The sequence below is a fragment of the Paroedura picta genome, chromosome 16 (genome assembly GCF_049243985.1).
Source record: "Paroedura picta isolate Pp20150507F chromosome 16, Ppicta_v3.0, whole genome shotgun sequence".
NCBI lineage: Eukaryota > Metazoa > Chordata > Lepidosauria > Squamata > Gekkonidae > Paroedura > Paroedura picta.
Window position 1 is genome coordinate 4,332,741 of NC_135384.1, and position 15,136 is coordinate 4,347,876.

Genomic DNA, 15,136 nt, shown 5'->3' on the forward strand with positions numbered 1-15,136 from the left:
CACTCAGATACTCAGTATCATTAGGGGATCCTGGGCTAAAACCTGCACCATATACATGTCACGTGGCAACGTGCGCATTGTGCACTTCTCCAAACGAACAGAAGTTCTCGAAAATTCACAATGGGTCGGCAGGAGGAGGCCGCAAGCACAGAACCAACATCTATACACCCTTTCGGCATCTAGTTACTGTGGATAGTCGATGCTGGGTGATCTACCCTCCATGAATTTATCTAATCTCCTTCTAAAGCCATCTAAGCCAACAGCCGTCACGACAACAGGGCAGAGCTGCAAACCCCGCGAATCATCTAATCCTCTTCAAAAGCCACTGAAGCCATCCCTCCAGATTCCACAGTTCTCCATGGCGAATGGCGCAGCTGCAGAGCAGCTGCCTGGCACACAGGAGGTCCCAGGTTCAATCTCCAGCCCCTCCAATTTAAAGAATCAGGGAGGAGGTGATATGAAAGAGACCCTGGAGAGCCAAGGCAAGTCTGAGAAGGCAGGACTGATTTTGATAGACCAGGGGGCCGAAACAGTACACGGCAGTTTCATGCATGCAGACATGTTGGCTGAACGAATGCTCCCTCCTGTCAGTTCAGAACCTACCACAAATCCATTTATCTGGGCAGCCCTCGACTCCCAAGTTCCAGTTTTACGAGAAAGTGAAGGAAAAGTCCTTCTATTTATACCACTCCCAGCTTCATAAAATCTCCCTCATCCCCGTTAGGCATGGGTGATTCGGTTCAGATCAGCTGAAAAGTACCCGAATCAATGCCCTGAATTTTTTTTCCCGGATTCGGCCGAAGTGATTCGGTGCTTCCAATTCAACCTGAAATCAGTTTGGGCTGAATCCAAATTTGTGTGTGCGTGTGTGTGTGCACATGCCTAATCCCCATTAATCAATTTTTGGGGGAGGGAGGTCTAAATGAAAATCCATAAAAGCAGCCCTCTGTTGGACAGCCCTCTGTTTGATGTCCCACCAATTAGGGGGGCTCGTCTGGCACCAACCAGAGCGTGTACCTTTCCCAGCACATTTCGGGCACTACAGAATAGACTCCCTGAAGGGGAGGGCTTCCTTGGAGGTCTTCAGGAAGTACCGCAAGACCTGACTGCCTGCCCAAGCTTTTGAGTGCATTTCAATCTGCAGGTATCTTTTAAGAGGAGGAAAGATCAGGGTCTTGCTATTTTGCTATTTAAACTAGAGATCTGTTGACCTATCCTTGTAAGCCACCCTGAACCACGAGGAAAAGCAGGGTATAAATGCATTCACCCATAAATCCCTCATTCGTTTGGATCATCCTCGTCAGAATCCTGTTTTCCAACTGCGAGCTGGGCATTTGGAGACCGGGGAACTTGATCACCAGGTGTTTTCTCAGTGGTCTTCTCGGTTCCTAACCCCCTTACCCCATCTCTTCCTAGTTCTTAATCCGTCCCAGAAACCACTTACCCGGCCACTGGCAAAAGACGTTGCAATGAGGGCTACGCAGATGCCCAACACAATGACTAGCAAGAGTAGGATCAGCGGGTACTGTTGGCTCAGGCTGTAGTAGGTTTGGTAGAAAAGGTCTTCTCGTGGGGTTTCAGTGGCTGCCTGGGAGCGACACCGGCAAGGCATGGCGGCCCTCTATTCCACATCGGGATTCCCGCCCTGGAGGAGTCGTTTCCTCCTCGTCCCCAGGAGAGAAGCTCTGGGAATCAGCATCGGAGGTGGTACCTAGGAGGGATCTTCCTTCTTGAAAGCAGCATCCAGGCCTGGCTGTGAAGTTCCATGGTTGAAATGTATGTTTTTCTTACTCCAGATCAGAAGAAAATCCAGCGTACGAGGAGACGGCCTAACGAAGAGTCTCAGCGAGAGGAACGCTGTGATGAAAAGCCAGCAGAGTAACCAGAAGTCGGCACCGGCGTACAACGAATGCTCATCTAGAAGAACCTGAATAAAGAAATGAGGAAAGGTCATTGTTCTGTTCTTATACCCGGGCTTCTGAAAACACCAGGGATTTGTTGTGTTTCTTTCCGTGGGAAGAAGGCAACTGGCTCTTTCTTGGAAGTGCTTCGGTCGGCGCGTTTTAAAGGGCTGACAATTCAAAGGGAGGGATAGTGGATGGTAATAAAACACTAATAGGCTCCAGAAAGAAAGAAAGAAAGAAAGAAAAAACATTTTCCAAATTAAGAACTCTGATGAGTCTGATTTAATGACCTGATTCTATTCATGAGTACAAGCTACGAGACTGATTGGAGAGCGAGATAGAGAGCCAAGCAAAAGCAGACAGGAGAAATGGAATAAGGGATCTCCAGGAAAAAAAAAACAAGCGACAAGAAAATTAAAAGAAGTGGGTGAGAAAGCGGGTAACCTAGGAACATTCTTTCAACCAGGAACTCTCATTATATTCACCCCCCCCCTCATGAACCCTCCAAGGATCTCCTGGGAAGGAATTGCATTTTATCCTCAAAAAAAACCCCTGTGAAATATGTTACGAAGCAAGCTTCACGACAATAAGGAATTTGAACCCAGCTCTTCCTGGTCTATCTTCAACATGATGCCACCATGCTGGCTCTCATGGATAAAGGATGCAGAGAAAGAAGTAGTGTGTGTCCTGCATAGAAGAAGAAGAAGAAGAAGAAGAAGAAGAAGAAGAATTGGTTCTTATATGCCACTTTTCTCTACCCGAAGGAGGCTCAAAGCGGCTTACAGTCGCCTTCTCATTCCTCTCCCCACAACAGACACCCTGTGGGGTGGGTGAGGCTGGGAGAGCCCTGATATCACTGCTCGGTCAGAACAGTTTTATCAGTGCCGTGGCGAGCCCAAGGTCACCCAGTTGGCTGCATGTGGGGGAGCGCAGAATCGAACCTGGCTTGCCAGATTAGAAGTCTGCACTCTTAACCACTACACCAAACTGGCATAGTGCAGGGGGTTGGACTAGATGACCCATGAGGTCCCTTCCAACTCTATCATTCTATGATTCTATATAAAAATAGCAAGCTGAGCTGGACGGGTAGATTTCTGGGATGGCACCACAGAATATTCACAAACATTCCACTGGCTAAAAAAAAAAAACCTCCCAAAACAAATAGGATAACCAACCAGCTATTTTATCACTAGTGGCCATTGGTTACCACAATATGTTATGGACAATATACGAGTAACAGGTATCTTCTCTTCCTTCCCTGCTCCCAAACAACGCCATCAAAATATTACTGTCTTGTCTATATTCCCCCACTCTGGAAATCAAGCTCCTCTACTGCAAGCCATCAAATAGTTCCAACAAATTAAGGCTTCTCGGTCCCTCGAAACCTTCCCTGTGCAGCTAAGGTGTAACTCTGTGCCCATCGCCTGAGAGAAGCATCTATCCCTCTGAATGCTTTCCCTCCCATTGGGGAGGGGGGGGCTCCTTTACTCAGTCATGGCTTAGCTTTGCAAATGCAGACCCTTTACCCTCCCTCTGCCAAGCCCCCAAGGTAGACAGCATTACCCCTGCCTTCCGTCTGTCTCGCTGGTCCTTTCAAAGTCCAAAGTCATCTGCTGGAACCAGCCCCTCTCGCCCCGCCCCACCAAGTAGCTCTTAGTTCCTGGTGGGCCTCAAATAGCAGCTCTGCTCCTCATCTGCCAGCTCGTTGATCCAAGCTGCCTGCCTGCCCGGATTCCCCTGCTGTTTCTGACGCTGCCGGTCTGCTATTGAAGGAAGCCTCTTTCCTCAGCCCAGCCCAGCTCAGTCACCGAACTTAAGCACTAAAGCTCTTCCCGGTTAACACTTTCAATCCCACATTTGTGTGTGTGTGTAAGGGGGGGGGGAGATTAAGGCAGAGGCAGAAGTCCTCTACATCTACAACAATTAATTCCAATTTTGAACAAAAGCCATGATTAGAGTCACCAGTTTCTCAATAGAAGAAGAAGAGTTGGTTTTTATACCCAGCTTTTCACTGCCCGGAGGAGTCTCAAAGCGGCTTACAATCGCCTCCCCTTCCTCTCCCCGCAACAACTCTGTGATGTAGGTGGGACACATCATCTCAATGAACAGGCTGGCTGCTGTGTGAGACAGGTTGGTGGGAAAGGTGAACCTTTGACCTGGTCCAGCAGGACCGTTCTTGTGGTCCATTATGGAATGGATCAATGCCCTGGTTTCCAGCAATGATGGCCAGAAATATCAAGTCATACCCAACAAGCTTTCTGACTCCCTCCCACTCATTTCCCCCTCTCTCCTGTGATCCTCATCTCTTGCCGTTTAGGTAGCTGATGAGGATGTCTCATCATGTGCAATTGTATCTATGGGTTGGATGCAATAAATACAATTGCACACCTCGCAAGATGTAGCAGAGTCCTCTCCTTACTGATACGGTCCTCTTGACCCATGCAGGCTATCAAGTGCAGAGGTATCTTTAATGCAAGCAGAAGGGTTGGCCATATTAGCCTCAAAGGTCTATTGGCCTGGGGCCATGACATCTTAGAGCAAGATCCATATCTAACATGGCTCTCACAAGTAAACACATCCCCCTTCCTGCAAATACATGCAGATTTCAGTCTTATTTGTTTATTTATTTATTTACTCCAGTGGGGACCCAGGACAGTTTATGCCAGGGGTAGTCAAACTGCGGCCCTCCAGATGTCCATGGACTACAATTCCCAGGAGCCCTTGCCAGCATTCGCGAATGCTGGCAAGGGCTCCTGGGAATTGTAGTCCATGGACATCTGGAGTCCGCAGTTTGACTACCCCTGGTTTATGCCATTCTCCCCTTCTTCGTTTTGTCCTCACAACAACCTTGGGAGGTAGGTGAGGCTGGAAGTACATGTGATGGTGCAGTCTTGGTAAGGCTTTTGATGGCCATCTGGTTGGATCACTGGTGGATCCAACATGGATCTTCTTAGTTCCCCCCCCCCCCACTCTCCCATCACTTAACGAAATACACGGGAGAATCCAGCATCCAGATTATTAATCCAACCAAGGCGAAATCACATAATTCGTTGCCGAACACCCAGCGTTTGTTCGTCGGCTCAGAAACTTCAGCCCCGCGTTCGTTTTAGAGCCCTGGGTTCTTTTTTGAGACCAGATTTCAAAGACCTCCGATTTATCCGCTCCCTCGGCTCCTGCCATTTCGAGGGAATCCAAATGGCCCTGACTGAGTGGATTTTCAGCTCCCGGGTTATGATTAATCTGCCATCCGTGTAATCCCACCACGTGGCCAGTGGAAAGAAAGGGAAAGCGGCTCAAACGGGGGCAGATAAGATCGTAAGCCTTTGAATGAATCAGCCAGCTAATGAGACAAGAGGGAACGCGGTGGCTTCCTGACAGATTTGGAGCCACTAATGAGACGGACGGCTAAAGCTTGCTTCAAGCTTTCCCTTGTCCCTCACCGCGGGGATTTGGTCTATTTAGACAGTCATCGATTTGCCACCACAGGCTCTGGTTTCCCGCCCCCGTTCAATCAGTGCCCAGGACTCAGATTCTCAGCAGAATCGCACCCTCTGGGTTCAAGCCTGCCTCAGAATCGAATAACCCCCTTCTCTTTCTCCCACCAAGCTGCAGAAAGGTTTTTCAAGGGGCCAGAAAATGTTCACTGGTTAGTTTCAGTTTTGACTTTAGGGCAGTTGCCAGAAAGACAAAAAAAATAAAAATAAAATTGGGGTCCGCCCTCCCTCCCTCCCTCCCTCCTGTCTTATCTGAGGGATGAGATTGGTTAAGCGAAATTATTTATTTATTTATTTATTTGATTGGCTTAGTTTTATATTTTTGGCATTAGTTATTGGTGTTTTGCACCAGTTTGGCCAATTCATTTTATACTGGCAGGGCTCTTATACACCATTTATCTGGCATTTATACATACGATGTGCCTCATTTATCGATAAATTAGACAGACATAGGGTCTAACGTATAATCGACATTAAAGTATAATGTGGATTTATTGACACACACAAAAAATTGAAAAATTCTTCGCAGGGTGGGAAGGCTTGGTGAGAAGGAACTGAATCTGGAGTGGAAATAAGGTTTTGTTCACACCAGCAAAATTTAAATAGGGATTTGGGGAGGGTAACAGCAGGCATGGAAATTCTGAAGTAGTTTCCAGAACGGATTCCTTAGTTCCACTCCACTGTTTGTCTCAGCTTCCTCCCTCTCCATCTCACAGCACGGGAAAAGAATTTCAGAATGCAGATAACATATTTTGTTCATCTAGCCTCACATCTGGCTCTCTTCTACCTTTTCTCCCTTTGATTTATGTTTTATTACAACATTATTATTCATTTTGCCTTTCTGTGGGAGTGTGTCAGCATTCCCCCATCGAAGAAAACTAAATCAATCAATTAAAAGGCCACTTTTTTTTTTTTTTGGTAAAATCATTTTCTTTCAGTATCGGTGCACATCATGGGTAAAAGATATATGTTGTCACAATAAAACCTTTTTAAAAAGTGACACTTACCCCAAATAATTGCATAACGTTCCGGTATATTTCTTTCTTTTTTAGTTAGCTTTTCTGATGAGTGCTCCAATGCTCAGGAAAAACGCATTGAAAATTTAAAATGAATACAAAATGTACTTCTGCAGTTTGTATTTCCCTTTCTGCATGACCCCAGGGCATATCTTAATGTAATGATTTCCTGCTTTCCTGTTTGAGTCTGTTCTTTGTAACTTACAATGCAAATTCTGGAACTGTAAGCTCCCCCACCCCACCCCCTGCTCAAGTCAGATCCTGATGTTATCTGTGCCACTCAGGTAAAATGCTATGGAAATCCAGAATCCAGAGAGAAATTAAGACATGGAGAGAATTTTTTGAGCATGGTCTGTTTTTTCTCTTCTGTTTTTTGTTTGTTTTAGGTATACACTTCAAGAGAGTGATAGTTTGTGATAATCTCTGCTTATGGTTCCCAGCAGACCTAGTGCTATGATACACAAGTGTTTTCCTTCACTGTCATCGTTCACGTCCATGAGATTTTCGTTTTCATTCAGTATTGATTTTCTTCCCTTCGCTTTCTGGTCACGGGTTCACTGGGTTTTCTAAGAGTAGTTTTGTGCCTGTTTTTTTTCCCTTTATTTCACTTCCAAGACAAATCTAATTTAAAAATGTACACATTCTTTCAGATTCCTCTGATTTCTTTCACAAAATTACAAGCAGCATGAGTCTAGCGATATGAGACTATGCTAGTCTCAGATGGCTGAATTAAAAAAAATTTTTTTAATGAAGTGGGGATTGCAGAGGAGGCAAACAGCAATGTCCACACTGTACACAGATCACAGCTTGCAATGCCAGTGTCAGTGAGTTCTACCATGCACTCTGTACACTGTACATGTTCCTCATACTATGCTATCATGTGACTCCCATTTTTCACAGTGGCTGACAACAAGCAGAGAATCCCCTAGCGCTCTGCAATGTGGAAAATGGGACAGCTGCTCATCAATTTCAAAATAAAGCCTTGTCAATTTCAACATTGGGCTTTCCCCCTTTTGCCTGCCTTCCTTTCTGTTCCCTTTCGTTCAACAGGCCAATGCTAAAATGCACGTGTAAAACCTGAACCACAAGGATTTAAATAGAAAGTGTTTGCCTGATGCTATCGCGCAGCTGCTATAATGCAATTGCATAATTTTTTTTTAAGAACTTTGGACACCCACCACCATCACCACCCCTGCACGTTGGAACTGACATTTCACCCTGATTCAGAAAAGGGCATTCTTAAAACTGCAGCTGCAAAATAAATACACTGGAGGAAAAATAATGGTGGGTGGGCACAGAATCTGAAGGGGAGGAACCTCACAAGTATATAATGTAGGGGTGTCAGGCTCCAGCTGGGACTTGAGTATCCCCCAGACTTAGAGTTCATTACCAGACTACATAGACAAATCCCCCTAGTGAAAATAGATACTTGAAGAAGAAGAAGAGTCTCAAAGCGGCTTACCATCACCTTCCCTTTTTTCCCCCACCACAGACACCCTGTGAGGTGGGTGAGGCTGAGAGAGCCCTGAGATTCCTGCTTGGTCAGAACAGCTTTATCAGTACTGTGGCGAGCCCAAGGTCACCCAGCTGGCTGCATGTGGGGGAGAAGGGAATCAAACCCAGCTCACCATATTAGAAGTCCGCTCTCCTAACCACTACACCAAGTAGGCTCTTGGGCGGGGGGTGGACTCAAGGGCATTTTACCCCATTCCCGTCCCTGTCCTCCCCTGGCTCTATCCCTAAATCTCCAGGAATTTCTCAATCTGGATCTGGGAACTCTCCCCCATCCTGACCCAGTGGAAGTCAGTTTTCATGGGTTAGCATACTAAGGAAAAGCACATCCAATACAGTCTGTCCCCGGTATGCAGGGGCAGTTCACACTTTAAGGAAGCGACAGCATTAAAACTTCTCCCCGGCCACCTCCCCAGTGAAATCACAACCCCAGAGCATCGCCAAACGACGGACACCCTTGCTTGGTTTTTAGTGCAAAGCTGCCTGACGGAGAAGGGAAGGGGGAAGTGGTGACATTTCCTGCCCCTCCTTTTCCTGGCTGAATCACAGCACATTTTTAAAAAGGGAGATCCTGCCCTGGCCATTAGGTGACCAGTCCTTCCTTGCCCAGCAAGTCTTTTCTAATGTGAGGATTGCTTGCTCCACAGGAAGGGCTGAGTCCTGAAAGGGCTGACTCCTTGGGCCAGGAACCCCCTGGCTTGATCTCAACAACAAAAGAGGGTGGGGGTTGTGCTCTGCAGTGCATCGATCAAATTGGAAGAGGATGCTAAATTGGGTGGGGGTGGCTAATACCCCAGGGGGAAGGGCAATTGTGCAAGGAGATCTGGATAGATTGGAAAAACGGCCCATAGCAAATCAGGGATTTTAACAAGGAGAAATGTATAAAATATGACGTTCTCCGTCCTGGCCCCCACCTGGTGGAATCAGTTCCCAGAAGAGCTACGGAGCAGTTTTGATCAGTTTTGAAGGGCCTTCAAGGCAGAGCTCTTCCGCAAGGCATTGAGTTTGGGCCAATAACCAGTAACATCACTGAGCTGGTCCCTCCAGCACTGAGCCCTCTCCTAGGATAATCAAGAAACATTTTTAGCAGCCTTTCTCAACTTTTTTTAGAAGAAGAAGAAGAAGAAGAAGAAGAAGAAGAAGAAGAAGAAGAAGAAGAAGAAGAAGAAGAAGAAGAAGAAGAAGAAGAAGAAGAAGAAGAAGAAGAAGAAGAAGAAGAAGAAGAAGAAGAAGAAGAAGAAGAAGAAGAAGAAGAAGAAGAAGAGTTGGTTCTTATATGCCGCTTTTCCCTACCGGAAGGAGACTCAAAGTAGCTTACAATTGCCTTCCCATTCCTCTCCCCACAACAGACACCCTGTGGGGTGGGTGAGGCTGAGAGAGCCCTAATATCACTGCTTGGTCAGAACAGCTTTATCAGCGCTGTGACTAGCCCAAGGTCACCCAGCTGGCTGCATGTGGGGGAGTGCAGAATCGAACCCAGCATGCCAGATTAGAAGTCCGCACTCCTAACCACTACACCAAACTGGCTCTCTTACCATTGAGAACCCCCTGAAACCTTCTTCGGGCTTCGAGAAACCCAAGACGTGGCACAGTCCTGCAGGAAATGGTTGGGATTCTTCCCCCTTCCCTTCCCACCCTCTCCAAGCCCATCATTGGCCATTTTGGGAGGGGGTTGCCATGGCCCTATAGGGCCCTATCACGGATAAATGTTTAAGACATTTAAAATATATATCAAAAGGATTCATTATCTCCCACCCATTCAGGAAACCCTTCCAGGGCCGTCAAGAAACCTCAGGATTTCACGAAAGCCTGGTGTACAAAGATGAAGGCCGTGGCATGACCATAAACTCAGGCTGCCTCGAGCCAGTACCGTTTCACCTATTAATTTATAATTTTGTCAATCGTTTAGTTCTTTGCTTTTCATTACTGCTCCTCTGGGCTTCTTCGTCCCGCTGACGGTTGTTACGAGCAATTTATTTGGTTATCCGTGTGTCCGGTGCACAGCCCCGATCTGTATCGTACGCGTATAATGCTGATTTATTTGCACACAAATAGCATTCGACGTGCCTACGTTTTATTAGAGCCGTGAAAGGGAGGGAAGCTTAATACTGTCGGCCCGAGTCACGTAGACGAGGAGGCAAAGCGAAATGAGGATTTTCAAGAAAAACAGTAAAAGATAAGATAGCGGTAGGAAAACAGGTAGCCCTGACCTGAGATACTTGGACTGAGTAAAGGAAGTCACAGTTCTCTATTGACAAGTCTGGAGAGGCTGTTCGTGATAGGGAGTTTGGGTGGTCATTCATTCGTAGAGTTGCCATAGGTTGGACATGACCTCATGGCACTTAGCACACACAATGTCTGTGGAGGAAAAGAGGGAAGAGGTTCTGAATACATACGGTGAGTTCGTTTGAGTTTCAGACTGTGAGGCCTTTTTCTGTGGGAACACGCAAGATCTGCATGATTGAACATAATGTGAAGAGTGTCCTGCAGGGGGCATCAGGAGATATGCGTGTTTAGCATAGTTAGAATAGGAACTCCCTGTTGATTCACAATCTCTTTCTGTGTTCTGATGGGCTCAAAATGAGACTTCCTGCTCCTATGAGCATACTATTTCTCTGCTTGCCTCCTCAACAGCTAGAACGAATAAGACAGCTCACTAGATGGTCAGGCCATCCCAGTCACTTCTCTCTGAACATGTCCCAACTTGTCAAGATCCTTCTTGAATTGCAGAGCCCAGAACTGGGCACAAGATTCCAAATGAAGTCCAACCAACGCAGAACAGAATGGTATGTTTACTTCCCTTTCTCTATAGTCTTTGCTCCTAGCAATGCAGCCTACGATCGCATTAGCCTTTTTAGCTGCAGTATCACGCTGTTGGCTCTGATCTCACTGGCCTCTCTGCCTGCACCGGCCAAACAATACTCCTTAGGGAGGTCATACCATACTCCCCCCCCCTCCCCCAATCCCGGGTTACAGATCTTGAGGCGATATTGGAGTTATGTTGGAAATTCTAATCTAAATCAGATTTTGATTGTATTTCAGCATTCTGCTTTGTGATTTTTAGATATCTTGTGATTTGCCCTGCGTCTGCTCAGGAAGGGCGGGGGTAAATAAATAAATGATAGAGAGATAGAGAGATAGAGAGATAGAGAGATAGAGAGATAGAGAGATAGAGAGATGATAGATGATAGATGATAGATGATAGATGATAGATGATAGATGATAGATGATAGATGATAGATGATAGATGATAGATGATAGATGATAGATGATAGATGATAGATGATAGATGATAGATGATAGATGATAGATGATAGATGATAGATGATAGATGATAGATGATAGATGATAGATGATAGATGATAGATGATAGATGATAGATGATAGATGGATAGATGGATAGATGGATAGATGGATAGATGGATAGATGGATAGATGGATAGATGGATAGATGGATAGATGGATAGATGGATAGATGGATAGATGGATAGATGGATAGATGGATAGATGGATAGATGGATAGATGGATAGATGGATAGATGGATAGATGGATAGATGGATAGATGGATAGATGGATAGATGGATAGATGGATAGATGGATAGATGGATAGATGGATAGATGGATAGATGGATAGATGGATAGATGGATAGATGGATAGATGGATAGATGGATAGATGGATAGATGGATAGATGGATAGATGGATAGATGGATAGATGGATAGATGGATAGATGGATAGATGGATAGATGGATAGATGGATAGATGGATAGATGGATAGATGGATAGATGGATAGATGGATAGATGGATAGATGGATAGATGGATAGATAGATAGATAGATAGATAGATAGATAGATAGATAGATAGATAGATAGATAAAATGCCTAATGGCAGAGCCAGCCCGACTGACTGGGGGGACGTTACATCTGCTCCCCCCCCCTCTGCATCTAATGCACAGTCCTTGGGCTTTACCCAGGACAAACTCTTAAGAGGATCGAGGCTTTCATATATTTCCTATAAGACAACACTCGTCAGAATCGATAAAATAAATAAATTCGCCGTTGCCCAAATGCTATTAGGGACTTGGCCGAGAACCAAGACTCTCATTACAGCGCTGGCTCCCGAGCGGGTAGAAATGCTTTGGACTGACGGAGCTCTCTCGCTCCTGACTGGAGACCTTTGGAGTCACTGGTCCAGTTGGTGGGAACCCCAAAAAGCTAACCATGGCATCTATAATTTAAAGGCTTCTGGGAAATGGACCGCCTGGGGGATTGTGTAATGGAAGAAGGACGTGCCGGAGAAGCCATTTCCTCGGTCTCCGCCACTTCTTGAACCTGGAGGGGTTAACCGGCCCTCCGAACAGACACAGAGCCCTTTTACCTGTGAGAAGCACCCGCTGATAAGAGCAGGAGACAGGCTAGACCAATTGACCAGAGAAACTGGGTAAACTGGGTAAACTGGAATCTTTCCCCCCCCAGGGTTAATTGTTCCTATCCAGCAAGATAATCGTCAGTGCTAAATCAGGAATGCTGCAAGTTTTGTGAGGGTCACCGAAAGAAGGGATAAAGCCCAAAATCTGGTTTCAGGATTCCTGGGCTGGTCTCTGTGACCCGGTGCAGAGTCTGAACACAGGAGTCAGGGTTCAAAATAAGACTTTGTGCTCTTCCTCCCTCGGTGCAGGGGATTATAAAGGGCATTTGGCCTCTCTGCCGCCAGGCCCAACACCTTCTGCACAAACTCTGGGGTTAACTTCTCGTTCCAAGTCCACAGGAACCTTGTCAGAAGGGTGTCAAATTCCCGGGGAGAGTAGAGATAGAAGAAGAAGAAGAGTTGGTTCTTATATGCCGTTTTTCTCTACCCGAAGGAGGCTCAAAGTGCCTTCCCTTTCCTCTCCCCACCACAGACATCCTGTGAGGTGGGTGATGCTGAGAGAGCCCTGATATCGCTGCTCGGTCAGAACAGTTTTATCAGTGCCATGGCGAGCCCAAGGTCACCCAGCTGGCTACATGTGGGGGAGTGCAGAATCGAACCCGGCATGTCAGATTAGAAGTCCACACTCCTAACCACAACACCAAACTGGCTCTCAGATCTCCCAGATAACAGCAGATCTTCTCACAATAGGGATCAATTTCCCTGGAGGAAAACAGCAGCTCAGGACGGTGCGTTCCGTGTAAGGTGAGCTGTAATTCCAGAGGATCTCCAGGTCCCACCTGGAGACTGGCATCCCTACTTGCAAGTTCTTCTTCTCAGGAGGAGAAGAGAGCCTCTGAATATGCCCAGAAGCCCTCTTGCCTTTCGTACAGGCTCCAGAACGAAAACTGGAAAGGCTCATTTCAAGGCAGGAGCCCAGCAGACCCCGAGCGAACCGTCATGATGATGCCCCCGTTCCGCTTGCAGCAGCAGAGCTCGGAGCTGGATGTCCCGAAACCGAGAAGCCGTCTCATGGGGTGAGATTTACCAGCTTCACCTAAAAGCGTCTGTGCTGGCAAGAGAGGCCGTGAACCCAGAGGGAGGTATAGCCAATTTGGCAGGGATTCCCTTATCTGACTCCGCCGACGGTGTTGCTCTTGGCAGGGAACCTGGGGCAGCCAGCCAAGGGAAGGTGCTCGCGAGGGGAAAGAGGAGGCCGGGCTTCTTACCTCTGCTGTGAGTGTCTGCATTTCCCCCCAATTTATCCTGCTCTGTCCAAGTCACATAGCAACCTGCACACACACACAGTTGCACGCACACACACACCGAGAACAGTGGGCAAAATCCTTCAGCCTGATGCAATTACATAGTGTGCTTTCACACACACAGAGAATAATGCACTTTCAATCCATTTCCAATGAACTTTAAACTTCCAATGCACTTTCGATCCATTTCCAATGAACTTTAAACTTCCAATGCACTTTCGATCCATTTCCAATGAACTTTAAACTTCCAATGCACTTTCGATCCATTTCCAATGAACTTTAAACTTCCAATGCACTTTCAATCCATTTCCAATAAACTTTACATTTCCAATGCACTTTCAATCCATTTCCAACACACTTTGCATTCTGTACATGTTGGATAATGCACCTTCAATGCGGGGTCCAATGCCAGAGAGTCCCCCTACCTCAAGCAGGCATTTTCTCTGGTCTCTTTAGGCTGGAGATGAGCTCTAATTCCAGGGGTCCCCAGGTCCTCCCTGTAGGCTGGCATCTAGGTCTCCCTGATTCTGCGGCACCATACCACATCACCATTCACTTCACCTACATCATTGGTCTTTTTTAACTGGAGGTGCCGGGGATTGAACCTGGGACCTTCCGCATGCCAAGCAGAGGCGTTCGTGTGGAGCCTGGAGATCCCCTGTAATTATAGCTCACCCTCCAGGCAAATAGATCAAATCCTCTGGAGGAAAGGGCTGCTTTGGAGTCTCCAGGGATTTCCCAACCCAGAGCTGGGCACCCTACTTGCCAGACAAGGCATCCAGCTCTCCCCCCACATCCTTGCAAAGAGAGCAGTTTGGAAACCTCCCACAACTACAGCTGCTCTCCCGACTACACAGATTCATTCTCCTGGGAAAAAACCCAGCAGTCTTGGAAGGTGGACTTTATGGCCTTATGCTCCCCCAAGGTCCCTCCCCTCCTGGGGCTGCTTTATCCATGTAGCACATGCTAAGGGCCCTGCACTTCCCAGGGCCACACAAGGTGCCTCCCCCCTTTAGATCAGGGCCGTAGCCCCTCTCCTCCCCCCTTTGCCCTCTTTAAGGACACTCTGTGTGGCACTCTTTTCCTCTGCGGATCCTTAAACTAGCTCAGGGGCCTGCCAATCCTTAAAACACTCCTGTCCCTTCCCCAGACCCTGACCTCCCCAAGGTCTGCCTCCCAGTCTCCTGGGATTTCCCAGCCCCTCGCTGGCAACCCCCCTGAAAGATCCACCCCCTCCCCTCTCAGTCCAGAAGAGACCCCCAAGCGCCACCTTCCTCACCTCTTCTGTCCGGCTGGAAACAAGGAGCCCCTGCAAATCTTCACCAGACAGCACTCCTCTGCTCCTTTCGCGGAGGCCGTCCCTCCCTCCATCCTGGCCCACCGGCTATTGTCCTTGACTCATCCTCCGTAGACAACACAAATGCCTCGGCTTGCGAGGGAGGCGAGGGAAGCAGGGCCCTTCTGCTCCCGCCGTGGCCTTCTCCTCTCGTGGCTGGAGCCAGCTCCAGTTTGAAAAGGGTTGGACAGCCGCAGAA

At 47.2% G+C, this 15,136-nt stretch overlaps 1 protein-coding gene across 7 annotated transcripts in view; it reads right to left on the reverse strand.

The window, feature by feature from the left end:
- ADCY4 (adenylate cyclase 4) overlaps positions 1-15,136 on the reverse strand; it is a 37,767-nt gene extending 22,631 nt beyond the window's left edge. For 3 of the 7 annotated variants that reach the window (XM_077314014.1, XM_077314012.1, XM_077314008.1), the window contains exons 1-2: positions 14,881-15,136; positions 1,445-1,927 (exon numbers count right to left, since the gene is read on the reverse strand). In XM_077314014.1, coding sequence (XP_077170129.1) covers positions 1,445-1,612 — 168 coding nt within the window. In that variant the 5' untranslated portion in view covers positions 1,613-1,927; positions 14,881-15,136. Of the gene's footprint in view, positions 1-1,444; positions 1,928-3,467; positions 3,641-6,405; positions 6,496-14,026; positions 14,112-14,880 lie in introns of those variants that run through there. The other 4 variants (XM_077314013.1, XM_077314011.1, XM_077314010.1 and 1 more) reach the window with 4 other exon arrangements.